At 43.9% G+C, this 27,415-nt stretch overlaps 1 protein-coding gene across 2 annotated transcripts in view; it reads left to right on the forward strand.

The window, feature by feature from the left end:
- The window catches only part of col5a3a (collagen, type V, alpha 3a), a 47,868-nt gene that overhangs the window by 16,280 nt on the left and 4,173 nt on the right, over window positions 1-27,415 (forward strand). Inside the window, exons 5-65 of one of the 2 annotated variants that reach the window (XM_034593280.1) lie at window positions 352-474; window positions 1,877-2,284; window positions 3,011-3,121; window positions 3,226-3,342; window positions 3,453-3,506; window positions 3,616-3,657; window positions 4,050-4,112; window positions 5,214-5,288; window positions 5,470-5,553; window positions 5,690-5,746; window positions 6,065-6,118; window positions 6,266-6,319; window positions 6,451-6,504; window positions 7,501-7,554; window positions 7,807-7,860; window positions 8,399-8,443; window positions 9,513-9,566; window positions 9,769-9,813; window positions 10,027-10,080; window positions 10,499-10,543; window positions 10,927-10,980; window positions 11,494-11,538; window positions 11,838-11,891; window positions 12,453-12,497; window positions 12,632-12,685; window positions 12,775-12,882; window positions 13,278-13,331; window positions 13,678-13,731; window positions 13,821-13,865; window positions 14,068-14,121; window positions 14,460-14,504; window positions 14,678-14,731; window positions 14,869-14,922; window positions 15,212-15,265; window positions 15,375-15,482; window positions 15,789-15,878; window positions 16,120-16,173; window positions 16,367-16,474; window positions 16,795-16,902; window positions 16,998-17,051; window positions 17,227-17,280; window positions 17,380-17,487; window positions 17,596-17,649; window positions 21,570-21,623; window positions 22,853-22,906; window positions 23,045-23,098; window positions 23,208-23,315; window positions 23,423-23,476; window positions 23,565-23,618; window positions 23,779-23,832; window positions 23,961-24,014; window positions 24,127-24,234; window positions 24,336-24,389; window positions 24,580-24,633; window positions 24,726-24,833; window positions 24,929-24,982; window positions 25,581-25,616; window positions 26,069-26,122; window positions 26,227-26,527; window positions 26,742-26,854; window positions 26,992-27,060. In XM_034593280.1, the coding sequence (XP_034449171.1) occupies window positions 352-474; window positions 1,877-2,284; window positions 3,011-3,121; window positions 3,226-3,342; window positions 3,453-3,506; window positions 3,616-3,657; window positions 4,050-4,112; window positions 5,214-5,288; window positions 5,470-5,553; window positions 5,690-5,746; window positions 6,065-6,118; window positions 6,266-6,319; window positions 6,451-6,504; window positions 7,501-7,554; window positions 7,807-7,860; window positions 8,399-8,443; window positions 9,513-9,566; window positions 9,769-9,813; window positions 10,027-10,080; window positions 10,499-10,543; window positions 10,927-10,980; window positions 11,494-11,538; window positions 11,838-11,891; window positions 12,453-12,497; window positions 12,632-12,685; window positions 12,775-12,882; window positions 13,278-13,331; window positions 13,678-13,731; window positions 13,821-13,865; window positions 14,068-14,121; window positions 14,460-14,504; window positions 14,678-14,731; window positions 14,869-14,922; window positions 15,212-15,265; window positions 15,375-15,482; window positions 15,789-15,878; window positions 16,120-16,173; window positions 16,367-16,474; window positions 16,795-16,902; window positions 16,998-17,051; window positions 17,227-17,280; window positions 17,380-17,487; window positions 17,596-17,649; window positions 21,570-21,623; window positions 22,853-22,906; window positions 23,045-23,098; window positions 23,208-23,315; window positions 23,423-23,476; window positions 23,565-23,618; window positions 23,779-23,832; window positions 23,961-24,014; window positions 24,127-24,234; window positions 24,336-24,389; window positions 24,580-24,633; window positions 24,726-24,833; window positions 24,929-24,982; window positions 25,581-25,616; window positions 26,069-26,122; window positions 26,227-26,527; window positions 26,742-26,854; window positions 26,992-27,060 (4,596 nt within the window). The remainder of the gene's footprint in view (window positions 1-351; window positions 475-1,876; window positions 2,285-3,010; window positions 3,122-3,225; window positions 3,343-3,452; window positions 3,507-3,615; window positions 3,658-4,049; window positions 4,113-5,213; window positions 5,289-5,469; window positions 5,554-5,689; window positions 5,747-6,064; window positions 6,119-6,265; window positions 6,320-6,450; window positions 6,505-7,500; window positions 7,555-7,806; window positions 7,861-8,398; window positions 8,444-9,512; window positions 9,567-9,768; window positions 9,814-10,026; window positions 10,081-10,498; window positions 10,544-10,926; window positions 10,981-11,493; window positions 11,539-11,837; window positions 11,892-12,452; window positions 12,498-12,631; window positions 12,686-12,774; window positions 12,883-13,277; window positions 13,332-13,677; window positions 13,732-13,820; window positions 13,866-14,067; window positions 14,122-14,459; window positions 14,505-14,677; window positions 14,732-14,868; window positions 14,923-15,211; window positions 15,266-15,374; window positions 15,483-15,788; window positions 15,879-16,119; window positions 16,174-16,366; window positions 16,475-16,794; window positions 16,903-16,997; window positions 17,052-17,226; window positions 17,281-17,379; window positions 17,488-17,595; window positions 17,650-21,569; window positions 21,624-22,852; window positions 22,907-23,044; window positions 23,099-23,207; window positions 23,316-23,422; window positions 23,477-23,564; window positions 23,619-23,778; window positions 23,833-23,960; window positions 24,015-24,126; window positions 24,235-24,335; window positions 24,390-24,579; window positions 24,634-24,725; window positions 24,834-24,928; window positions 24,983-25,580; window positions 25,617-26,068; window positions 26,123-26,226; window positions 26,528-26,741; window positions 26,855-26,991; window positions 27,061-27,415) is intronic. The other variant, XM_034593281.1, reaches the window with a different exon arrangement.

A 27,415-nucleotide genomic window follows, 5' to 3' on the forward strand; every position in this document is an offset into this window, starting at 1 on the left:
TGGGAAAGAGCTATTTGACTGTTTTGTGTACGCAGTCAGGCCCCTCTTTGAGTTATGGAACACAGAAACAATAGCGGTGGTAGCAGCAGTGGCAGTTTGATGATGCCACTGTAGGGGATCATTTTGCCTTTTGTCGAGGTGTGCAGACAGTTTTGCGGTTGTCGTAGTGTCTGTGGTCTTGTTATGTATTGATGCACATTCATCTTCTTGCCTCCTCTGGCTTCATTGTGCAGTAGCAGCTACTGAATGCTTCTGTCACTGCTCCAATGGGATCATTCTGCTTCTGCTGTGCGTCTGACTTAATAACATGACACCTGTCTGCCTCTCAGTCTGCTCTCTGCTTTATTTCAGGGAGTTATTCAACAACTACTGATTGACGAGGACGCTCAGGCCGCTGCCGACTACTGTGTAAACTACATACCAGACTGTGACTCTGCTTTGCCGTACAACATCCAAGCCCTAGACCTGCAGGAGGTTAGTAGTGCCACCAACAGGAGGCAATGCCAGCTGGATAAACCCACCCAGAAAATATGTTGTGCTGTTCTTTTGACAGGTGAAGCATAGCTGCACATCATCTCCATTTACTGCCAAGAATCACTTGCCCAGAAATGCCTGGATATTGTCATTAACTCTCTTCTCACTCTTACAATAAGTTTTAAGCCATAAGATGAACATCCATTTCTCACACTCTGGTCAAAACTGGGATAACAGAAGCCGATACCTGACAGCCATCCAGTGCAAGAAGCACAAGCAGACATATCAATAGAGCTGTGTATCCCAGAGACTGTCGATCACAGCATTTATGAGCAGCAATCAGGCCCACCCAAGAAGAGGTCTGAGTACGAATGTATTCTTTCAAATGAAGCCAGCAGTGGAACACACACACACACACACACACACACACACACACACACACACACACACACACACACACACACACACACACACACACACACACACACAGCCAAGAGACTATAACTCAAACATGATATACTGATTCTTCCCCTCCCCAAGGTGTGTGCAAGAAAATTGAAATCAATCACTGATATGAATTACTGTGCAATTATTCGATGGTGTGTGGCCGATAGAGATATAAAAGAAGTGAGACGAGAGTGTGTACGTGTGGCCATGGGCTGTGTGAAATACACAGTGAATACTGATTGTATGTATTTTCCCGTGTATTCCACATGCACACACTCGTACGGTATGTGTGGACACTTATGTGAGTGTGTGTTTGTGTGTGTGTAACATTGATAATGCTCCAGGCGGGGTCCATTAATGGGGTAGTGTGAGGCCATTTCGACCATCATCCAGCTGGCTTTTACAGAACTACAGCTGAGCTATGAGCTCCGAATCCAGAACATGTCAACATCTGTCAGCCCACTGACCTACTTCCCATCATTCTCCCTTACACGCTGACCTTGTTTACAAGTGGATCTAAATCACATCATTGATGCCCCTCTCAGATTGGGCCTTTAGTGTCAGGGGCCCATTCTTACCACTGACATGCAATAGGCATCACTCTGGAGGCTGACACAACCATATTTGCTCACTTGCCAGAACAAGTATTTGCAAGAATTAGCACCTCAGTAGTATCAGAGACAGTGTGACCCCTGACCACACAAACAAATAAGTCTTCTGCTTAACCCCCAACATTTGTTTGTTCCTTCTCATTTCATGTTTGTATAGGCTTTTACTGGTGGGATTCACAGTAGGTGTCAGAGGATTTGTATGCAACACTTTACATTCCTGTTTCAGGCTGTTTCCTATATTGTATTTTCATTCACATCAGTGTTTTTTTTCCCTCCACCCTCCACCTGTGCCCTCATGCTGCGTTCCCCCCCCCCCCCCCCCCCCCCCCCCTTTTTCATAAAAGAAGTCCCGACTTGGGTCTGATGCCTTGATGCCAAGTGCTGAGCCGGATGAACCAAAGGAGGTCTCCAAAAAGGACAGGAAAGGCAAAAAGAACAAAAAGAAGAGAGACAAGGGCTCGAAAGGCAAACGCAAAGGCAAGGGCAAGAAGGGATCCAGAAAGAAAAAACACCAGGAGGAGGGTCTTGAGGACGGCTTGCTCCAAGTGTCCACAACACTGCCTGAGTATCTATCTCAAGAACCCTTTCAGCCCACTGAGTTGCCAGAAATTAAAAGCACCCAAGAAACTGCCACTCCCGCCGATGTCTTCGACGAGAACCTCATGGAGATGCCCACACACGAACCTGACTTCGCAAACGAGGCCCCCACCGTGGTGCCCAGTGCATTGCCTGAATCAGTGGTTACTGAGGAGGTAGACATGTTTGCCTGTAGACGCCCCCCTACCTCACCCCTCCCGCCATTTGCGGTTCTAATCAACACTCCCCTAATACCTCCTAACAGTAGTGAGCACTTCCTCCCACTTCAGTCACTTTCCAGCACCAGCACTAACCAGCACCATGCTAATCATCACCTCCTCCACATGCCCCCCCAGAAAAAGCAGAGAATGCTTCCTAAATGTGATATTATGATGATCTTTACCTGATGCCTTCTGGCTGAGTGTGTGTTTCTGTAGAAAGTGAACTAATGCATGCATACCATGTTTTCAGAAAAACATGGTATGCATGGTACTACTGTATGTATGTGGATGCAGAGACAGGGTTTTTGGTTTACAGTTCCATCAGGCTAATTATTGACCTTTGGAATTGTTGTTGGAACAAATTTTTTTCAAAGATAAATTTTGGACTTTGCAGAATTACAAGCCAAGAATGTTCCTGTACGTCTGCCTCATGTTTATTATTTGCTGTATCTGTGGCTCTTGCAGTCTATGCCATGTTTCCACATTAATCCAGCGAAGTCCATCAACTAATCACACTCCAGCAATGCGATTAACTGCACACCAGCCAACTTGTGTTCTGGATAACCAGCCCATTGCTATAAAATCAACCAGTTTTTCTAACATTTGTATCATACATCGCAAAATGTGCCTTTTCCTTTATGCCGTTGCCTAACTAATTTAAGCCTGTGTGCTGGTTCACAGGAGAGCAAACCAGTGAAGAGGCCAGTGGTGGAAGAGTATGAAGATGATCTTCTGTATGATGATCTCTCAGTTTCCACGGTAACACTGGGACCAAACATTACAGATTATGAGGTAGGTTAAATGCAAATACGAGACATGTCTTCACTTCAGCACAACAACACTTATTTTTCGTGTTGGCTACACCTGTGATTGAAGGAGTTTTCATTCCTTCACAGATTCTCGAATATGAAAATGGCAAGAACGACACAGAGTCGGAGTATGAGGAGTATGAAATATACGAGGATGGCTTTGACTTTGCAGAGCGGGAAAGGGCACAGACGTGGGACGGAGAGGTAAATCTTGTAGCAATCTCATGTATGAAGTACGTGGTCACATCTTCAATTGCCCGTGTCAATTGATTTTTTTAACACTCCACATCTATTTATCTGTTTCTCCACCTCAGGCTGGCCGCAGAGCGGAGAAAGGCCAGAAGGGAGAGCCAGCTATCATTGAACCGGTGAGCTGCTGGAGGCACTTAGTGAATAGTCTGGAAGCATTAGTTATGAGCACGAGAACAGGCCGACACTCTCCTAATGTACATTTCATTCTCTTGTGCTTGTTTCCAGGGTATGCTAGTGGAGGGACCACCAGGTCTACCGGGGCCAGAGGTAAGTTTATTCGCTACCTGAGAACAGTAGGGAAAGGAAACCGGGACTATTTTCTCTGTAGTTGCTAAGGATGTGGCAGAATGTGACTGTCCACATGTGGTGCAAAATACAACCATGCAACTGTTGTGTTTTGATTAAAGGAACCCAAAAATAAACTGCTAGAATATGTTGCATTGCAAAATGACACTTGACAATGTTTGATGATATTTTTGTTCGGTGGTTTACTTCAATACTATTAACCCTACGTGAAGTGGCAGCTAAAAGTAGTGCATCCAATACAGTTAAGCCAATAAAACAGGATTATTGTCTAGCATTTGCAGGGTTAGAATAAGAAGAAGATGGTAATTTAATTGAAAACTAAGCTAATGTTTGTTTGAATGTGTCCTTCACAGGGGCTTGCCGGCCCAGCTGGACCAACAGGACCTCCAGGACCAAGAGGAGATCCTGGCGAATTGGTGAGTTTGGCTCAAGATATGGTCTCATTGAACGTGAACAGAGCTGTATGAGGGACAGAGTTGTATGAGGGACAGAGCTCTATGAGGGACAGAGTTGTATGAGGGACAGAGTTGTATGAGGGACAGAGCTGTAGAGGGACAGAGCTGTATGAGGGACAGAGCTGTATGAGGGACAGAGTTGTATGAGGGACAGAGCTCTATGAGGGACAGAGTTGTATGAGGGACAGAGTTGTATGAGGGACAGAGCTGTAGAGGGACAGAGCTGTATGAGGGACAGAGCTGTATGAGGGACAGAGCTGTATGAGGGACAGAGCTGTATGAGGGACAGAGCTATGTGAGGGACAGATCTGTATCAGTGCGAACATTTTGCCCTGGTTCACTGACCTGAACCTGCTGGACATCAGGGACGCATAGTGACTCACACATGTTTGACCTCATTCTCTTATTTTGTGTGTGCGTGTGTGTGGGGGATGCTTGTGTGAGTCATCACAATGGAACACACTCCAAGGAGGACACTATGGAGATTATGATGCAGATCCCCATACTAGTTCATCATATTCATGCTTTACACGCATTCAGTCCACATAACAAGCACATGTTATTCCCAGAGATAATTTTTTTTAAATAAGATGCAGTGATGGTGAATATAGTAGAAATTAATAAAGGAGAATTGAATGTTAACTTTAATTTATAAATTGTAATTGAAATGAAGTTTATCTCCCTCAGTGGAAATGTCCAGCTCATTTAGAGAATCTGGAGACTGTGTTGATCTTCTATTGTTTGAAGCTTCCACCTTATTCTTTTCAATTTTGGGTCATTATCTTGCTCTTAGATGAACCCCTCACCAGCCAGTCTGTTCTCCTTTGTAAATCACCGTTTCCTCTTCACTCTATTAGTAATATATCTACTACTACTTCTTGCAGTGCAGTGCAGTCCTATAATGTATCAGAGGGTGTCGTTACACAGTCTGCTCCAACACTGGCTTTGCACAGATCCGTAGGGATTGTTTGCATTAACGTTCAATTCTTCATGGATTTCCACTGCTGCAGGAAAGGTGAGTCGATCTGTTTGCCAATGCTTATCCCTGTCCTCTCTTTTCAGGGTCCCCCTGGACGTCCTGGTCTTGCTGGGGTTGATGGGATTCCAGGTCCTCCAGGGACCCTGCTGATGCTACCAGTGAGACCTTAAAGCCCACTCATGCATGCTCATGCTCATGCACTGTACAAACACACACATAACACACCTTTTCCCAGTGTGGTGTAGTGGCATGGCCACAAGGGGGGGCTGTGTGATTGAACTTCATTGCAACTGGGAGATCCTGCAATGGGAACTGACTCCTCCTTTTCATTGCCTCCAGTTCCAGTATGGAGGTGATTCTCAGAAGGGACCAGTGGTGTCTCCCCAGGAGGCTCAGGCACAAGCTATCCTGCAACAGGCCCAGGTACACAAATCTGTACCTTGTTGTCATCTTGCTGTATTATATCATGAGTGACTTTGCCATTTCATTGCATATTAAAAGCCAAAAAAAACCTTGTGCAGTGTAAAAAACATTCTGTTGTGCTTTTTTTTTTTTTCAGCTGTCAATGAAGGGACCTCCAGGTACAATGGGTCTCGCAGGGCGACCAGGCCCACAGGTAAGGCTTTCCTCCGTCCTTGACCAAATTTGCATCATACCTCAAGGGCTCCTGCGACCTTTAACCTCAGCTTCCCATTCTGGCTGACCAGGCACATGCTCTACTTTCTCCCCAGTCCAACCTCATCATTATGCATGCTCAGTGTCTCATAGAATCGGCCCTCATTCATGGAAAAGAAAAGAAAGAATCACTGTAGGGTTGAAAAAATGAAGAGATTTTTAGGATTTCCTAGCTCATCTGTATTTTTTTCCTTTTTTGGTGCTAAATGTGAGTGAAGAGTGCATCATGTTATGCTTTAATGGCTTTTTGTTTTTGTAGGGTCTTCCAGGGTCGTCTGGGCTCAAAGGAGACATCGGAGACAGTGGCCATTCTGTAAGACCACACGTTATTTCCACCTCACTTCAACCTTCAGTCATACCACTCTGTTTGTTACACTATTGATTTCCTTCTGTCCTCTGGCTTTCCTTTTTACACCTTTTTTTTTTTCGATTTGTCCGGCTCTCTCGCTTCCTTACACAGGGAACACGTGGGTTTCCGGGCACTCCTGGAATTAATGGAAAGGCTGGAAAAAGGGTGAGAGATATCTTGAGCACTGCAGGTGTCCATGCTGAAAAACCTCTGTATCTGCATGTTGTGTTAAACAAGGCTGTGCCCGGTGCACTGAGAAGCAGAACCTATTTTTACCTGGATTTTGCATCTCTTAGGGCCGTGCGGGAGTGGATGGAGGTCGCGGTGCTCCAGGTGAAACAGGCTCTAAGGTGAGCTTCGTGACTTCTCACTGCACTGCCTTGTAGAAATGAATATGATCAAATTTATCATCCCATCTGAGGGAAATTGGTTCGCAGCAGGGCGTTAAGAAACTCATACAAGCCGTCATGAATACAATATTAAAAACAAATGCATGACAGATGACAGGGACAAGAAACACACGTACACTGAGGGAGATCAGCCAAAGTCAAGTGCAAGAAAAAGAACGTTACTAGCACAATTTGTGCAAATTAATCATATTAGCTGCTGTACAGACTGATTTTGAATTTTTTAGTCCTGTGTAGGAAATGAAGGATAAAGGACTCCCTGTGCAGGGGGGGGGGGGTCAGTACAGTCCACTATGGCTTGGAGCTTCCCCAAGTTGTGACAGAGACATAGAGGTTAGAGACTGAACTTCACCTCAATAACTTTGCTGGACAAGCAGACCAAGTTCATTCAGCCAGATTCAGGTTTCCAAATCTTGCCTCATATCTAAATGAGGTGCAATAAGAACTCACAGAATTTTGTTCCAGTAAAGTATTGACATCCTCATTTCACATTTGGACACTAGAGTTGTTTGATATTTGTGTCAGTTGTTAAACCATATAACCGACGCTAGTTTTGAATATCACACGTATGTAGACAGCAAGGTCTTGTCCGATAAACTATCTGCACTTGCATGTGTAAGCCTTGAGGTATCCAGCCGCCCACAGCTTATTATATGTATTGACAATGAAGCAACTCAATGCCTAACAGCTGCAGGAAGAGCTTAGTAAATAAATCAGACTCCCCTGATGCCGCGCTGACAGAACAGCGGAGTCTTTATCAGTCAAAGCAGCATTTTAGCAGACCTACAGCTAATCTGAGAGCTCCCTCTCCCAGACACACACTCACAGCAGATGGGAGGCTCTGCCAGGGGAGACTTTCAGTACAATTCTGCTAATGTTTACACATTACCGTATGCGTGTGTGGGTTTCAGGGTTTAATGCTTCTCTATTACTTCTCAGGGTGACAGGGGCTTTGACGGCCTGCCAGGTATCACAGGAATCCAGGGACACAGGGTAAGTTAGATTTGGTAATTTGACATGTCACTGTATTTATATAGTCATTCAGACACTAACACGCTAATGCAGCATGCATGAATACCTTACACATCATATAGCAGATGTTTATTTGCATATTATGATCGTGATGATCGTTGTGATTTCTGTGATGACAGTGCACACCAGAAAGCATCTGCTTGATGTTGCTCTGCAATAAACAGAAAAGTCCTAAATATCTTGAGGCCTGTGGCTAATGCTTTTATCTTGTAGGGCGACAGAGGAAAGCCGGGTCCTTATGGGCCTGTCGGGGAGTCTGGAGAAAAGGTGAGTGCACAGACGCTTCTCGTATTTACTCGCAACAAACAAAGTCCCCACACATGACAAAACACTGCTTTGTCCTCATCACAAGGTTAAGAGGGAAATCCTTTCCACATCAACAAATCAATTCTGCAAACAATTTAGCGGCACAGATCAAAGCAGGTTTTTGCTGAAATCGAGTCACAAACTCCTGAATTTTTAATTCTGCTATGCTGGCCCGAGTTCATTCAGTATCAAGGTTTGCATTTGCAAAAGACATGAAAGCCAGGCGGTGCATCCATGACATCAAATTGAAAATATGAAAGATAGCAGCTCTGTCAAGATGTTATCTATCTACACATGCGGGCGGGTGAAGTTTAAGAGAGCTAGTCTATTAGTCTTTGCTCGAAGATAGTTGAGCCTTATCTGTCAGGCAGTGAATTTCTTTAATGAGCTATTTTCGCGGATTATGTCTGTGGGGATATAAATGTATCCTCCCTGGGGTTTACTCAGAGACATGCATGAGATCTACGTGTTGAATCTGTTTCCTTCCTTGTTGCTTTAGGGATCCGAAGGACCTGTGGGGCCAGGAGGGCAACCGGGCGAATCTGTAAGCAACCACATACAGAAGAATATACACACACATAATAACGAACACCTCTACATTAAAATATATCACGTCTACCGTTTCTCAACACTAAGAATATTTAATGCTAAAAGATGCATTTATCAAGTGTTCGCTTTGTCAGAACTTTGCTTTTTTCCACAGTGCAGAATCACTGGAACAAGTGATTTCTGCAGCAGGGGATTGTAGGAGATCACTGGATTTAAGCTCCAGCAGGCGTTTTATCCAGCATCTTACAGACGAACTGCTCAAAATACAAAATCCACATTTAGCCACAATGAAAAAGTTTGAAACGACCTCATTAATGCAATACTTCCAGTGCTCACTCTATGCAAATGGCACGGCATCCAGGTATATGTACTATCTGTCACAGAGATTTTACTTGAAAGCATAGATCTCAAGAGCACCGTTGAAAAAGCTGTTTTTTTTGTGTGTCTTTATGGAGGACACTGGTTAATTATGTAGTTATCACTCTCTTTCTACTGGTGGGTGAGGTTTTGGCTCAGCAGGGCTCCATGAGGCATGTTAGGGAAGCTGCGTTAAACAACAAAGACACGAGAAAGGAGACGAGTTGGCTGCTTCGATGCGAGAAAGGGAGCGATGGGAAAAGCGAGACAGCGAAAGACCGACTCAAGACAGAAATTTGGTTGGTGGCGAACGAGATAAGAGAGGGAAGAGGGAAGAGATGGATTCGGAGAGGGAAGAGATAAAATCCTGGCCTGAATGATTATATTTCCATATCAATCACTTCCCAGGAGATCACAGATGTGGCTTTGGAACAGGTGGCTTGGCCAGCCTACAAAGAGGGAGGCTGACAAAAACAGAGCACACATACACGCTCGCACAAGCACAAACTAGCACACTCTCTGTAGCTAGCACATACAAAACCAGATGAGTACACACACACACACACAAATTCTGTCTCTCACCATTTTTCTCTCTCTCTCTCTCTCTGCGTCTCTTTTATATGATTTATGATTTAGTATTCCACACTCACCCCGTCTCATCATGAATGCAGGTTGGCTGCTGACTATTTGCTGTGTTTTGTCTCCAGGGTCCTCGGGGTCTTGTTGGGCCGAGGGGGCCACCTGGCCCACCTGGCCAACCAGTAAGTCAACATCGCCTTGATAACAAGATCAGAGCTCCTCAGTCTCTTCAACTCTATGAAGGGTCCTCTGGTGCATGCAACCATCAATACAGCACTGACGATAAACAAGGATGCTGCTGAACTGCCTCTTTTCGTCATCAAACTTTTTGTTTTTTTCCTCCGGTATTTTCTGACATCTTGTATGTGTTCCTTTTTTTTTTAGGGTATTCGTGGAACTGATGGAGTACAAGGCTCAAAGGGCAACCTGGTGAGTCCTGCTACCTTCATCCACACATTATCTCATCCCCATAAATGCCATCATATAACGCTTCCCCATGAAATGTAATTAACTTTTTTGAAGGTAACCTCAGCCACAGAAACATCAGCTTAGTCGGGCTTTGTAATTACCCTGTCAAACAGTCATGTGATGATCAACCTGAGGCCAAAATCATGACTGTGACTAAGTGTTTCTTCTTCTCAGGGTCCACCTGGAGATATAGGGTCCCCAGGTCAGCAGGGAAATCCAGGAGTACAGGTAGTGCTGAGTCAAAAACACTATGACAGTATCTACTATATAATGCACAACCACTTGCAAGCATTCAGCTGCATAAACTCATGTGTGTCTCCCTCATACAAGGCTTTTATAATGAGGACTTGCAAAGGTTTCAAAAATTGTTATTATTTGTTTTTGGAGAAACAAGGTTTTTTATCCCGTAGCAACTAAATATAATTTCAAAATGTCGTCAGAGACATGACAGTCATCCAAAAAAGACTGAATCATATTTTCACTTTCCCAGCATGTCAACCATCTAATGCCAAACACCAGCTCACACAAGGGAGTCCACACATATCGCTCATGACTCTTAAGTCCACACGTCTCATCTCATCTCAGCTCTCAGACCTTCTCCTAGTCTTGTGACACTTAACCTGATTGATGCTTTGTTTTGGTCCAGGGCTTGACTGGTCCTCAGGGTCCCATCGGATTGCCAGGAGAAAAGGTAGGTAGCTGTGTCTCTCAGTTAATTTAAGAATTAAAGCTGTGACCCCGTGACCTCTGTCATCACATACCCGGGGGGGAGGCTGTGTGAGCAGGACAGTACAAACCAGCCACTTCTGGCTCCTATTCAGACGAGACAAGGCTAGACAGGAAATCAATACGCAAGAAACACACTCAGGCATAACAGACACCGGGGACGGCGATGACCGGTGCACTTCACGAGGCTGGACTGATCAAAGAAATAAAAAGTGGACTTACTCATAAATACAATGCTTGGTGGGGGAGCAGCAAAGTGGGGAATTTGGTCTCATAGGGAGGAACTCAGTTTTTCCGTCGACTCTGAAGCTTCATCACAGTATTCATGCCTCCTTCTGTCCTGTGCAGGGTCCCCAGGGGAAACAAGGCATGCTGGGACTGTCAGGCATTGATGGCCCTCCTGTAAGTAAACACAGACACACAAACACTACGTGAATGCATACAATAGCAGGGAAATACATTAAAGTGCATGTAGTATCTATGTACTTATAAATAGAGAATGTAATTGTCTGCACTTAATTGATGCAATGCATTTTGATACAGGTACTTCCTCATTCATTGAATGTTTTTTGAGAAAATGGTTCAAACTTATGTACATATATAACAAGCAAAAGACTGTATACACCACACAATAACTGTGTATGTACACACATGTTTGTAAGCACACATATACAACCCAGAAGCAAGAGGATACAATGTGCCACCTAACGCTTTCTGCTGTTTGCCACTAGGGGAGCACTGATGCGCGATGATATCTTTATTTCTTATTTTATCTTTATTCGCTCACAATGCCACTGGGGTTTCCTGTTTCCTTTCATTGTTCTGGTGCATTCACTAATCTCAGTCAAGGAGTGATACTACAATGATTTATTTGCAGCAGCTAAGTCAAATTTGATTCATGTTTTCCTGCTTCAGGGTCACCCAGGAAGAGAGGGCCCCGCGGGAGAGAAAGGAATCCAAGTGGGTAACTAACTATCTGAGGCTGCTCTACATTAGTGTCATAACAATATATATGAAAACTACAGTATCATGCTGTTACTCTTATAAGAGGCTGTAACTGTGCACTCACTCACATTAGGCTACAACAAGATTCACCCTCTTTATTATAATCACAGTTTTTTCTCTTTTTCTGACAGAAAATGATAGGGCCAAGTCACTGAGTGCATTGCTCATTCATATGCTCACAGAGAAATGTGTTTCTGTTCGCTGCTGGTTGCTAAAGCTGTAAAATCCTGCTGTTCTCCCATTCTTTCATGCAGGGTTTAACAGGCATTCACGGACCTGTTGGGTACCCGGGGACCCGCGGAGTCAAGGTGAGACATAAATGCATTGTGATCCCAGGTGTAAAGCCCATTGAGATAGTTCCTTCTTTCCGCGTGTCTGTGCGTCTACCTGTGACGGACACGATGCTCGGGTGAATGACTGACGGGCGACAGGTGGAGGGAAAGCACCGCTTCTCAAGGGGCCTGCTGAGGAACATTTGATGGTCAGACCGAGCAGAGCTGCGCTCACACGAGTGAAGCATTCGGACTTTAGTGCGCTTTTTGACATTAAGGAATAAAAGTGGAGTTTTGAAATGGCATTCTACTTAGTGTTTTCTATTTTTTTGGGCTCGACATCCTTCAGAGAAAGCCCGACCTTGACGGCAGTCATTAGTGTGACAAGAATGTAAGGTCAATAACTGCTCAATAACAGAGCAATGTTAGGTCAACAGAAAATCAATACACACTTATGAATCATTTTAGTGTTTTAGGATAGGTTATTTCTAGAAATACTGGCAACCAGTGATTTTTCTACATCTTTTCTTGGGGGGTAGGCTTGTCAGGGATATTGAATTGTTGCTAAATGACTTATTTTTCCCCACGTTTTCACAGGGAGCAGATGGAGTTAGGGGTCTTAAAGGGAGCAAAGGAGAGAAGGTGAGTAAAAATCTTTGTTCTACTGCTCATCAAACTGTGGTTTGTTACTTAAGACTTGATGAAATACAAAGTAGTGGTGCTACGTATCCTTAAAGAACGTTAATAAGACACCATCCCTCCTCGATGCATCACAGGGTGAAGATGGCTTCCCTGGGTTCAAGGGTGACATGGGGCTCAAGGGAGACAGGGTGAGAGCATACTCAAATCATCTTAGTTATTCTCCATCAGAGTGGAAATAAAACATTAATTTCTCTGCTACGCTCATTCTTCACTTTAGGGCGATAATGGCGCTCTGGGTGCTCGTGGAGAGGACGGACCGGAGGGGCTGAAGGGCCAAGTGGGGCCCTTGGGAGAAGCAGGGGCTCTTGGGATCGCTGGCGAAAAGGTGATTTTTAAATACATTTACACTACAAGACCAAATGAGGACACGAATGAGGAAGCCAATGGGATCAAATAGGCTGCATGTTATAGAGTATCTTATATATACCTGCATCATCCTGCTACAGCCATTATAATATTAGGTAGTACAGGTTAATTCACTTGTGTTATTAACTGAAAATCACTCAACATTCATTACATCTGGTTACAGCCGACTCTTAAAGCAAAACTGCCGCTGAACCAGAGCGCATGTTGAAGCATTTAATCTTTCTGTCATTACTATAAGCATTAATTTGGTGATATCCTGCTGTATTGGTTCATGCATAATCAGCAGTGTCATACAATTTTAATATTTCTCTGGCTTATTTCTTCCTCCCCCTCTTTTCCTGCCGCTCTTTGCAGGGCAAACTTGGCATTCCTGGATTGCCAGGATACCTGGGGAGACAAGGTCCTAAGGTGATTTAGCATTGATGGGCTGTTATGATCAGTTAATGTGTCCTCTGGTTCCTTTTATCAGAGCTTTCAACGGCAAGATGTGTGTCTTTGACTGGACTGCTTCCCGTCTGATTAAAAATAAGGGATGATAAATGGCTTATTAAAAAAAAAGGCTATTTTATTAATAGTTCATTAGTGACACCAATTCATTACATGTTGATGAATGGTGTATTTAAGGCTGTGTTGGGCTCGTGGATTAGATTTGCTTTAATTTGATACAGTAGTTAATTATACGTTAATGAGACGTTGGGGGTGATGTGTGATGAATGGAAGGCTGAGGCCGATTAACCTCTACGTGTGTCTTCAGGGATCACTTGGCTTCCCTGGTTTGGCGGGGGTCCTGGGAGAGAAAGGACGAAGGGTGAGGACTATACTGACATTTTAATCCACATCATATTCTGACTTCTGCAGTACATGTTATCTAAATAACTGTTAACCTCTATAACGCAGGGTCCAGCTGGTCAACCAGGGTCTGGGGGCCAAAGGGGTGCAAATGTAAGTACACAAAAAGTGCAGTCACTATACACCTTTTCTTTCTCAATGTATAAAACTGTATTTGGCCTGATCAGTTGCCATCGCTGCACCACGACTCATGGGACTGAGGCACACTGTTGCATCACTGTTTTCACATCATTTATCCTCCACCGACAGATGAGTTACGCATGTGCTAATCAGAGTGTTGTTTGTTTTCCAACAGGGAGCCCGAGGGGGAAGAGGAGCAAAGGGACCCACTGGAAAGCCTGGAGAAAAGGTGAGCTGAGGCGGACACACACACACATATCCTGACATAAACAAAGACATATTCACATACAGTTGCACAAACACAGACACACACCTGGCTTTCTCATGAAGTATTAATGAATGCGCCGCCCGCGTACCAGAGCCGGTTGTTGTTCCCTTCTAGATGACAGGCCATCTGGTGTCGTGAGAAGCTTCTGTTTGGCAGGGGATGCTTCAGTTTACACGCTCCCCCTCAAAGACCATCTTGGGGAAGCTAAAAATTTGTTGTCGGGCAGAAAGCTAAAAATGTTTGAGTGGCTCCTGTTGTTCGTACGGTAACTGTTTTTATTTGTCTTGTCCACCTGGTAGGGTTCTTCTGGGCAAGATGGTACTTCAGGATCCCCCGGAGAACAGGTAAGATTATGACTCACCGATTATGGCGTGCACACAGTGTCTACATAAGACCATATAGATGTCAAGCCTGAAAAGCAATCTTGGCGTCACAGTCTCATAAATCCGTTTAGGGCAAGCACCAGAAAATACAATCTGGGGTTTGGGTCAGAGTTTTCTGTGTTATTATTTTCCAGGGGCCCCGAGGACCACAGGGAAGAAACGGCGAACCAGGAACTAAAGGCCCTAATGTGAGTGGGCTAACATGCACCGTGTAGTGTTTACCCTGTGATTTAATGTTGCTAATTTTTACCTCATTCCACATTTTATGCTCACCTATATTCATGCTCCTGTGTTACAGTGATGTAATAAAATGCCTTCTTCACAGGGTCCACCAGGAAAGGATGGATTACCAGGTCATCCAGGCCAGAGAGGCGAACCAGTGAGTCACTTTTACTCCCAATAAAGCCACATATTTAGTATATGGCATTTTGCTCTTTCAGGTGGACACCACCGCATTAACCTACAGTAAACATGATCTACTGAACGTGTTGACACAGTAAACAAGTCAAAAGTTATGACTTCAGCATTGAATTGCCTCAGTTCAAGTCAGAGTGCAAGTAGAGCGGCTGATACTAAATCAAGTAAACCCCCCTCCCTGTCCTGAGATACTGCATCCTGCCTCTATTTCAACACTTGACTGAGTCACTTTTTCTTGTCTTGTTCTTTAGGGTTTCCAAGGCAAGAACGGCCCCCCTGGCCCCCCCGGTGTCGTTGGACCACAGGTAGGAGGATCGGCTGACGATAAACAGGCCGATTGTGAAGTTGTTTATTTCAGAGAGCATGTTTTTGATGAACCGCGATGTGAGGGTTGTTGCGCTCTTTTGTCGTCAGGGCAAATCTGGTGAGACGGGGCCAACTGGAGATAGAGGCCATCCAGGTTCACCAGGACCGCCCGGTGAGCTTGGTTTGCCGGGAGCTGCCGGAAAGGAGGGTACCAAGGTGAGCGGTTTACGTCATGTCAGGATCATAATCACTTATCAGCATCACCTTATTACTGTTATACTAGATAAAGCCCAAGGACTCTCAGCACTGTCTGAATATCTTATCTCCTGGGTCTCATCCTATCCTCTAATTTGCTAATAAATAACAGAGGAAACCTTGCAGTGTTGAGTGTATTATGGCTCATAAAAGATAAATGTTCCTTTTTGGTGTGACTTGCTGGTTTATGTGATTAATGACTGCATAAGGGCCTGCTGGCTACTTGCCTTATATCTAATCAAATGAGTGTGTATGTGTGGTTTCCAGGGAGACCCAGGACCGTCAGGAGCCTCCGGGAAAAGTGGCCCTGCTGGGCTCCAAGGCTTCAGAGGGAGCAGAGGGACACCTGGTGCCATGGTAACACAAGCGTCCATACATCTCATATCCTCACATTCATTCCCTATATTATAGTGTTTTTACTTGATTGTATCTATTATATTTAAATGATGGGCTCAGCGATGATGCCGTCATGTTCCAAAATGTGTGCTTCCTACAGCATTTGTGATCTACCTTAAGTCACTGATCATTTATTTTGAATGTGACAATGATTGTGGTTGTCACTTGATTGTTAAGGCTGTTTATGCCTCTGTCTCTGCAGGGACCTGCAGGTCTGAAGGGAGGAGAGGGTCTACCTGGTATTGCTGGATCGACTGTAAGTCTGATTTTATGAAATTGCTTCCCATCACATCCCTCGGTCTCTGCACAGCTTATGTGATGTAGAATTCTAGGGCATAAGAAGCAGGAGGCTGTTTCCATGGTGAACAGCGATCGTGACCACAGCAATAAATCAAAAAGTGAATCATGTCACATTTCCACCTAACCTCTCTGCCTCCTCTTATTTTCAGGGTGCTACTGGAGAGAGGGGCCCCGCTGGGTCGGCTGGCGCTATCGGGCAGCCAGGGCGGCCCGGTGGCGTGGGTCCTGCTGGGCCGATGGGAGAGAAAGGCGAGCCGGTAAGATTTGAAACATTGTAAATTTTACTCAGGCAACAATGTCCACTAACACGTAGTCTACCTTCACCTGCCACCATTGGGTATAAACAAGATGTGCTCTCGCTTCGGGAACATTTCATTATGAGACAAGGAGCAGTAGAGAGGTAAAAGAAACAGAGAGAGAAAAGGAGGGAGAAAATATTAATGTGATCAAGCCTGCTTTCTTGGATGTGATTTTCATCTCTGGTATGTCAATTAATCAATGTGTCATGCTGTTACATGTGAATAATAAATATTTTAGCATTTGCTAAATGTGTTCTGTTTTCCCATCTGTTCCCCAGGGAGAAAAGGGGCCTGTGGGCCCGGCTGGGCATGATGGGGAAGTTGGACCTTTAGGGCTGCCAGGAGCTGCAGGACCTGCTGGACCTCCAGGAGAGGACGGAGACAAGGTGTTTACATTGGACAACCTGCATAGACTGGAGTACTGCTGTAAAATGCTTGTTTTGGACTCTTTTTTTATGTGTGCATGCTTTTTTCTCCATAGGGAGAAACAGGAGGACCAGGCCAGAAGGGCAGCAAAGGAGACAAAGGAGAATCTGTGAGTATGAACGTTTTGTTCGAACATCACATCGTTACTTTGCATCGCCAGGAGGCTGATAATCGGTTTGGGATAACTTGTAATTCATTTTGTTTGGACAGTGCAGCCTCTGGTGGAATTAGCAGATGGTTTTAATCATGTCTGTGTGTATTTAACTGTTCCTGTGCTTTTCCAGGGACCCCCAGGTCCTGTTGGGATTCAAGGACCTGTGGGCCAGTCAGGACCAACAGTATGTTGTGATTACTCAGAATGCATCACGTCAAGATATGTCTTCATATGAAAGGTTAGCTTGGTATGTGGAGTGTTGACCCGTCTGTGAATGTCTCAGGGCGCAGATGGTGAACCAGGTCCTCGTGGGCAGCAGGGAATGAACGGAGCGAAAGGAGATGAAGGACAAAGAGGCTTTAAGGGGGCATCTGGTCCTTCTGGACTACAGGTAAACATTACTATCAACTCCAAGACTGGCTGTATCTTTATTCTTAAGTTTCAATTTATTCCCATGCCATGCCTGAGACTGCTTGCTCAACATTATCTGCAATTGTAGGGAATGCCAGGACCACCAGGGGAGAAGGGAGAGAACGGACATGTTGGCTCGATGGTGAGAACCGCTCAGCTATCTCAGCACATTCAACACTCAACTCAAATCCACTGCTGAGTTGCAGTGTCAGAGTCAAGTCTGTTCTCAACAACACTTTTCTAACATCTTGCACTTTCCTTTATTATCACTTGTCTCAGCTTTTCTCTGAATATGTTTCTCTTCTCCCTCTACTTTTTTTTTTACATTTCTTCCCAAAATTCAAAGATCGTGAGCAGGATTAAACATGTATGAATTAGTCAGTAGAAAAACAACTGATTATTCTGTAGAAAGATTTGGAATATGTTGCAAATACTGTTATGTTTATGGGTAGGAAACTCCCGAGGCATTGTTCTATGTTTGTGAATACACAGGCTTCTGGTGTGAGGTCACCAAATGTGCAGAGATAATTAGACAAGACATTTTGTACTAGTGGCATATGTTTTTTCAGCGCTAGTCTTATATTACCTCGGCCAAGGAGGTTATGTTTTCATCTGCATTCGTTTGTTTGTTAGTGAGTTAGCAACCGATTTTAACCCGATTTCCATGAAATTTTGTGAACCGATGGGGCATGACCCAAAGAAGAACCCCTTTTGGTGCAGATCTGGGGCCGATGCAAGGATTTCTTTTCACTTTATTTGACATTGCGAGATAGGGCATTTAAAAAAACAACATTTTCACTGATTTCCCCCAAAAAATAATTATTGGATCTTGATGAGAATATATTTGTATTATTTGATTATTCTTCTATTATTATGTAGGGAACTGATATCTATGAGTGACCTCTGCAGAGGTATGTGCTTGACATGTTCTGGTTTGGGTGTGGTATTCCAGGTGTTAGTGTATTTTAAATGTTGTCATTGGGTGGAAGTTGATTTTGACAAAGGAGGCGATGCACAGATTAAATAGGCAAGAGATGCAGTATAACGCAGGCAAGGTCAAAAGGATAACTTACTGTACTAAATAGCCCTGGCACCAATATAATGGCCATACCCCAATAAAACAATTAGCGAATATGTTAATATAAATGGGAGTACATTACACATAATCATATTATCCTGCAATTACATATGATGTTATACATAATGACATAATTACTGGATTCCACTGTATTAGAGAATACATCTCATAGTGCCTTCATATTAGAGACACATACTGTAATAGAATAATTTCATGCTTAATTGTTATTTCTCAAGACGAGGGAATTTAATTATTCGAATAGACCATTATAGAAGCAAACGGCTGTAATTAAAAGCAAAGAACAGAAAATATTATGTTCCTGAGATTCTTTCTGACCCGGTTTTCCCCACATTTCCCAGATGGACGCCGCTGTAATTACAGTAGTGTACAGGTCCAAGGTAGCAGCAGCCTATGAACTATAGCTGGTACACAGACAAGCCACCACAGCTCATTAAACTTTAATTAGCCACCTATTTAAGTTTGTTAGCGCCATCTGTGCTGATTCTGCTGCTTTGTGTCCTTCTCATGAACAAACCCTTTTCCTCTGCCGATAATCGTTAACGTTTACCACCCTCTGGTCCTTGATAAGTCGCACCGATCTTCAGAGTAAAACCCTTCCATCGTTTTGATCTTAAACACAATGCATCTAAGACACACCAGAATCAATTAATTTAGATAAAGAAATTCCAGAGTTAAGAGCAGTATATTTCCATTGCAACAGCCTTGACAACACTCACACTCTCAGCTGTTTAGGAGCCGAAGGAACTTTAAGGTTGGCTAAGAATAGACATTTTTCTTTAAAAGCAGACAATTTTTCTTGTCATATCAGGAAAATGCTGAGATTCAAGAAATAAGGTTAATGATGGTTCTGACCCAGATAAATATCCTCGTAAGTCAAGCTACTGAGCAGGCGTGCAGAACATCAAGGCCCTGGAAATGGCACAGCTCAACTGAATGCAGCGATTATTAAAGTTGTAATTCATATACAGGGTTGGCGCGGTGGTTAGCCCTGTTGCCTCACAGTAGGAATGTGCTGCGTGCACTTTACATGTTCTCCCCGTGTCTGTGGGGTACGACGGCTTCCACACAAAGTCCAAAGACATGCAGATTGGGCTTAGGTATGTCAGAGACTCTAAATTGATCGTAGATGTGACCTGTGCAATAAATGCTATTAATAAGAGTATATACAGACATATGACATAATGACACTGTTAACAGCTGAGCGATGCCTGCACTTTCTGGGGCTTTACTGTTGCAAACAGGCAGTGAACATCCCCATTAGCCCCCCTAACTAGCTGTCCTTAGCAGTTCACTTGATGCAAACTTATCAAACATATCACTATTGCTCATTATAAATAGTGTGTCACTGTGCTAGTGATGAAAAAATACAGCCTTAATTAAAAAAAAAACCCACACGGCCTCCTGTTGCTCTCTCCGTTACCATGTGTTATGTCTTTTCATTGTTTTGCAAAATGACACCCACAATAATGACGGTGAAAAGAAAGAAAGCCTGTTCAGCCTTTCAACAATCTCAACTCGTGTGTCAATGACAGAATAGACCACGGCCTCATGTGCAAGAAAGAGAAGGTCCTGTATATAAAGGAGGAACAAGATTTAAAAAAGAAAGGAAGAGAGAGAAAGAGAGAGACAGCGACAGAAAGGAGGCAGTGGAGCAGCCGAGTGGAAGGGAGAGGCGGGGCGCTGATTGTGAGCAGGAAGACGGTGTGACAGCTGCTAATCAGATTAGCCTCAGCCTTGGCTGTCTAATGAGCATCCTCCTTTGTGACAGTCATCTCACCACGCTGTCAACCATGCACACACGCTCAACAAGATTCTCTATAGCCCCGTCTTCTCCACAGCCAGATTAGGGAGGGAACGCATCAAAATGGAACCAAAACAAAGGAGGGAAGGAGAGAGAGAGAGAGAGAGAGAGAGAGAGAGAGAGAGAGAGAGAGGCGAAAGATGCCGAGGACTCAGTGGATAAGTTTCGTACATGTGTGAGCGCTGCGGATCACAAAATTCTCCCCTCTAATGCTCAAGTATTTTCTCCCACACAGTCCCTCTCTGGGCAGATCGTCTGTCTTTTCTGTCTCAGTGTTTTTACAGCACAAGGCTCCCCGCAAGACTTCAGAGGGATTCAGAGCACAGCTCAACATCTACTCAACTGAAATTGAAGCCGAGCACAGTTAGGATTAATTGCTCGGCGCTCTCTTGAGCGGCACAGAAGAGTCAAATCACATGCCGTCACTGTGGTTGAGAGAATATGGTCTCGCACATCACAGGCTGGAGGTTTCTTATTAATAAGCGAGAATAAGGGAGAGGGAGTAGGTGGTGAAAATGTGAAAGAATCAGAGCCTGTGTCATATTGAGGGTAATGACCTGTCTGGACGTCTTCATCATGTCACAATGATAATGATCATAGAGACTGGGGCCACTGCATAAGCAATCCACCGTAGGCTGACTTCTAACTCCCATTTAATTTCAGAAGCACAGGCCAACCTCTCATTCAAATTCAGTTTGTATCTCTGTGTTTATTTTAATAATAAAGCATATTGTTAATCTGCATTCAGACATGCACTGAACTCCCTAGTTTCTCCAGCCGTCCTCCAAGTAAATAACTCAGGAGAATGTCCGAAATCAGCAGGAGATGTTGCCACACACGTAGACGACACTGATGAAGTACTCAAGTGTTTTTAGTGATAAGAACCAATGTCGGAGTCGATGTGCTGTAAACAACACGTGAGCAGAATTTAGACGCTACGTATTTCCTCCACCTGCTGCACCACCCCTCACCTGAACGCCCCCGGAGATTTCCGCGTTATTGTGAATGCGCCTGAGATGAGAATCCCCTGCTGTGTTGTACATGTATGAAAGGAAACCTCTGGACCGAGTTGTGAGAACATTCTCTGGAGTTCGTGTCTGAAAACTGCTTTGTTGTCTGCACTGACATCCATTAAAAAAACATTTCACTTCTCTCTCCACAGGGACCCCCAGGACAGCATGGCCCACGAGGCCCTCAGGGGCCCAATGGTGGAGAGGTAAACTTTACTTTACTTTATTATGTTATTTGTTTATAACCACATATTTGGATTTAGATATGGACATGACTGCAGTAACAAACTGAATGGGAACAGTCTCTTTAAGGGAGGAGAAGAACCTCTGCACATGCAGGTAGAATTTCCATTAGGCACACAAGCCAGGCTTCTTATTCTTCGTTCTCGATGTTATTATTTTTTTAAAGGTACCATTAAGGCCAAGTCATTATTTATTTTGGTTTACTGTTTGTGTTTCAAAAAGTTTTTATGAATCTGACGTTAAAAAAGAGAATTTTGAAATGACACACACTGCCTGAATATTGTATTTGTGATATTCTGCGAGTCATAAAGAAAACATGACAGTGAATCGTCTTTGGAATCAAGGAGACACAGTATTATCTGAAGTTCAAACTGAACAGTAGCTTGTTTCGAGCCCCTTCATATCTACATATACTGTCTCTTTGTTTGAACACGTCCTGCCACAGACCTTTGAAAACTTGAATTATTAAACAGTATTAGGATATAATCCCTGGGAGGGAGTTATATTTACTACTCTATGAATCATTAAGATGTATTAGACTATCATCTCTGAGATGCAGTTATATTTACCTCAAGTAATGGCCATCTCTCCACAGCCTCTCATACCGGTCAATTATTCAGCAGTGTTGCAGAAAGCCGTGCGAGTCGCGGTAGTGCTTCATCATAGGAAGCGTGGTAATACAGCGGTGCAGAGATGGTGGGATCCATTAATGGACTGATAAAGGAATAGTGGAAAAGAGTAAAAATGGAGTTGGGTTGGCGTGTGAGGAAAGAAGCTGACAGCAGGAGCTCAGCGGTAGTGCACGGCTGTGCTCAGCTCTCCTGCTCTAAGAGTTGCTTTTACAGGTTTGTCTCAAAACACAAAGCACAACATACTGACATGCACGTGTGCACGCTAACATGCACAGAAAAACCAAACCAACTGAGGGAGAGAGAAGGGAAACAGCATCCACCCTCTTGTGTGACTCAGATACTATCCACACAGCAAATCTGACACTCAGTATTTTTCCCTGTGTTGTGATAATTTTGTTCCAGTTTCAGCATTGGCTCAGCGGAACTGCTGACAAACCAAATGGATAAATAAATAAATACTGCACCAAGAACCTGATTTTCAAGAATCAATATGAATATTTCAAACTCATCCCTGTTTTATAGGATTTTGATTCAAGCTGTTCTCTCTCCTCCTGCCCCAGGGTCCACACGGAACGCCTGGTGGAGTTGGTCAGCCTGGACTTGTTGGAGAGAAGGTCAGCATCAATATTATCCCCTACAGTGCGTGTGCCTGTGCACATTAAGTGAAATGGTAGTGGTTTTTGTATGTGAGTTTGTGAGCCTGTGTGTGTGTGTGTGGTGTCTTTTTTTGCTAATTGTCCTCTCTCTACTAGGGTGAGGACGGTGAGGCTGGAGACCCTGGATCAGCAGGACAGCCTGGCACGGTTGTGAGTCACAAACTCCCTCCCTACTTCCTGGCTTGCTCAACATCATCCTTTCTTTGCTTTCTCTCTCTGCCCTTTCACTGATTGTAAACTCATTTTTCGGTTGTCCCAGGGTGCTAGAGGCGATGTGGGGGAGAAGGGTGACTTTGGCCCTCCCGGTGCATCTGGGCCTCTGGGACCCAGAGGAGTACCAGGCGAGGACGGATCCAAAGGCGTCCTTGTGAGTCTGTCTCTCTGGTTCATTGACATTTTCTTGCTCTGATTGTTAGATCAGTCATTCTGTTAATGTCACACGTACGATGGTTCATAACATTTTTTTTCCCGTAGGGCCCAATTGGATTTCCTGGAGATTCAGGACCAACCGGAGAACCTGGCGTCAATGTGAGAATTATCATTATGGTTATTTTTATAAAAAAATATTTTTGATTCATTTTTGATAACTTCTCCCTCATGACATTTCTTCAATCAGGGGGTAGATGGTGTACCAGGGTCTAAGGGAGACAATGGAGATCCTGGCAATGCAGTAAGCAGTGTTTCTTTTTTATTCACTGCATAAATTGTCAACACTAGCATCTCTTGTGTGCTTAGCTTTGTGAAACTCTATGTCTTCATTACTGTGGTTGGGCTTTCTTATCAGTGTTTTGTGATTAGATGAAAAGGTAATTATGTTTGTTTATCTATAGGGACCCCCTGGAGCCTCTGGAGAGCCAGGTCCCTCAGGACCTCCTGGTCGGAGGGTGAGCTTAGTGTATTGTATATATTTGTATGCATGTATATGTATGTAGCTATATGTGTATTTCCTTATAGTTTTCTTTGAGTTAATAATTTGTAATCATCTTAGCAACATTGTCTTTCTTTACTTCAGGGTCAGATAGGGGCTGCAGGAAAAGAAGGGAAGCAAGGCATGAAGGGAGCCAAGGTAAGGATGAGGACTGGTACTCAGTGGGTGTAAATGTTGCCTTTCAACAAATCTGATCTAATTTCATTTGCTCTAATGCCTCCTTGTCTGTCGCTCTCCCATTTCTCTGCAGGGGACAACAGGAACCACAGGTCCAGTAGGTAAGATAGGCCCTGTGGGACCCCAAGGCCATCCAGGAAGGTCTGGTCCAGAAGGTCTTCGAGGCATCCCAGGTCCTGGGGTTAGTACACACTGACAACAGTCAACATGATGTCATTTGTGTTTGGGTTTAATTGATTTGTGTACATACCGTTATCATCAATTCCTGTGTTTTTTTTCCAGGGTGAACAAGGGTTAAATGGGCCACCAGGACAAACTGGACCACCAGGACCATTAGTAAGATCCTTATATTTGCCTGATAATGGAGCCCATCAAATAAGAGAAGGGTTGGGACATGATAATAATGACAATAAATTAAGATTTAAAATTTTAGGATTATTATAAATTAACACAAACAAACCAAATATCATTGACAAGAGTTTACAGCATTGATGTGGCCAACTAATACGTCTGGTATTGTCAACAGGGGCCACCTGGACTTCTAGGATTAAAAGGAGACCCTGGAACGAAGGGAGATAAAGTGAGTGTTTAGTCCATCCATAGTATAAAAAACACAATGTACCATTCTAAACCCTGGGAAACAATGCTGATGAACCATATCTCTGTCTGCAGGGTCATGGTGGGCTGATCGGTCTAATTGGCCCCCCAGGAGAGTCTGGTGAGAAGGGAGACAGAGGCCTGCCAGGGATAGAGGGTACACATGGACCTAAAGGAGATGGGGTACATACTTTAGGGCAGCAACATGATGTATCTGATACATTTATGTACAAAGGAAACTCAGTTAAGTAAAAATATTGATTTGTCTTCATATGTAGGGAAAGTCCGGCCAACCTGGTCCCACCGGCCCACCAGGACCACCCGGACTATCAGTAAGTGATAGATGTAACAATATGTTTTTCTATGATCCATTTCTATGATTGATTATGTTTCCAGCTACCATAGATGCTTTGATGAGTGTTCAATTCAAAAACATGTGCAGAACAATATACAGACACTTTGTATGAATATGTTTAAATCTTGACTTTTTCGATAAATACTGCTTACATACATACAATTATTGTTGTGCTGTGCTGAACTCGTGTCTAAACTACAAATCGAGAATCAAAAATAAATGTGAAATTGGAAGAGTTGAACCATGTAAAATGTTGTACCTGTCGCCACATTTTTGAAGTGAAGAACGTAACAATGGCAGTAAATGGTGGTAGATATTGTCTCTCCGTTAAAGCAAATGAGCAAACTCATTAAAAATACATTTTGATCTCCGCTGATGATTCCATCAACAAGGAGCAAAGCATCTATTCCATCCAGACAGCATACAGTCCTGTCTTTAGTTCAATGCTAGTAGAGTTCAACTTCTGACCACATCTTTACTTGGCTGTGCTTGCTTGAGTAATCAGATCATTTTTAAAGTTCAAATAGATTGTATTTATATTTCAATGTTTGCTTACTTCTCTTTTTCACTATTAGGGTGCTTTTGGTGAGAAAGGATCAAAGGGAGACACGGTGAGTCCATTAATACGTCTTAATTCTACATTATACAGTAATTCCTGTACCCTGGCCTCAGATTTGGTTTGCAGTTGCTGGGAGCATATGTTGGGGAAGAGGGGAAAAGTGTGTGTGTTGGCTTAAATGTGCCATGCTTCATAATCATAATTCTCTACTGTGTTTACCACATGTCTTTGGAACTAAAAGCCTGCTGTACAGCCACTTCTGCCTTTTTCCAATGGGCCCTTTTAATAGGATTTGGTTCTGGGGTGTGTGATGTTATGAAAACCACTATAGTGTGTCTTGTGAGCCAAGGCTTTGACCACAGAGTGCTGATGCACAAAGCTGGATAATCCTATAAAGCAGCAGACATATCTGCCTGGATAAAGCCAGGGTTTAGCAAAGTGGTGTGAGAGAGGCTCCAGGTGAGACGTGATTGACACAAAGTTTTGTCCTCTTTTATTCTCCAGGGTACCGTTGGTCCCAGAGGTGATACAGGCCCTGCTGGCCCCCCAGGTTCCCCGGTGAGTACATCCAATGATCCATATCATGGCCTCATCAGAGCCAACTTTATCCCCTTTCTGTCTTTCTCTTTCACCTCTTACTCACCTCTCTATGCTACCTCCAGGGACTCCCCGCGACAATGATTCAGCCCCTGCCTATCAGGGAGGGCAGGCGGAAGAGACGGAGGCACTCTGATCGCGCAGGAGGGGCAGCCCCGTCCAGGGAGGAGGATGTGGATCTGGACATGGACGAGTTCCTTCAGGGGGATCAGCCTCTAGAGGACGCAGAGGGAATGGAAGAAGTCTTTGCTACCCTGTCTTCTATGAAAAACGATGTCGAGTTGATGAGGAGGCCTTTGGGAACCTTTGAGAGCCCTGCTCGGACCTGCAAAGAGCTCATAATGGTTCAGCCTCACTACAAAGATGGTGAGTAAAGGCAAAGAGTAAAGGCATTGCTTGAGGCCCAGTTCACCAACAAATTTTCATCATCTTAAAAAGTTGTATCCAAGAAAATCTAGATTAGGAAACACCCTATTTAATTCAAAAAGATGCTTGTTATTTTTACAATATCTTGTTGTTATTATGTTTTAAAAATAATATCCAGACCTTAACTGATGTCTTCTTTTTGTGCACTTTCTAGGTGACTACTGGATAGATCCTAACCAGGGCTGTCACCGCGACTCCATCAAGGTCTACTGCAACTTCACAGCTGACGGAGAGACATGTCTCTACCCTGACAAGAGGACAGAGATGGTAAGCCTCCAATGTGTTACTGTCAGCCTCCACAAAGCCGACCTCATCATATTACATCAGCGTGCAAACAACTGCCTATATCCCTTGAGCCTAAATCTTTTTTTTAACATCCTCCCGCTCCCCCTCTGTGTGTCTAGGTGAAATTAGCGGCGTGGAACAAAGAGACGCCAGGAAGCTGGTACAGCCAATACAGGAAAGGAAAGCAGGTATAAAACAAATGCACACAAAAACATCCAACCTTACCTCCTGCTATTAAATTATCCTCGCTCCAAATGCCAGGCTCTTTTTTTAGCTAAACTACTCGTCCTATTTGTGCTTGAGTGATATTTATGCATATGACAAGAATGTGTAGACGTGTATGCTTGTTTGAAATAGGAAATGAGCTCACTACATAATTTGGCATTAATTCATTAGTCTATATGCAATTGCAATGTTGATCTGATATTGTCATTAGTAGGTTTCAGGAGTCATAGGCAGCTCTGTCTCATTGATCTGTATTCAGGGCAGCACGCTTCCAGCGCTGGCTTTTCATGTGCGCCTGATCAGAGGTCTCATAACCCT

Source organism: Hippoglossus hippoglossus, chromosome 8 (genome assembly GCF_009819705.1).
Source record: "Hippoglossus hippoglossus isolate fHipHip1 chromosome 8, fHipHip1.pri, whole genome shotgun sequence".
Taxonomy (NCBI): domain Eukaryota; kingdom Metazoa; phylum Chordata; class Actinopteri; order Pleuronectiformes; family Pleuronectidae; genus Hippoglossus; species Hippoglossus hippoglossus.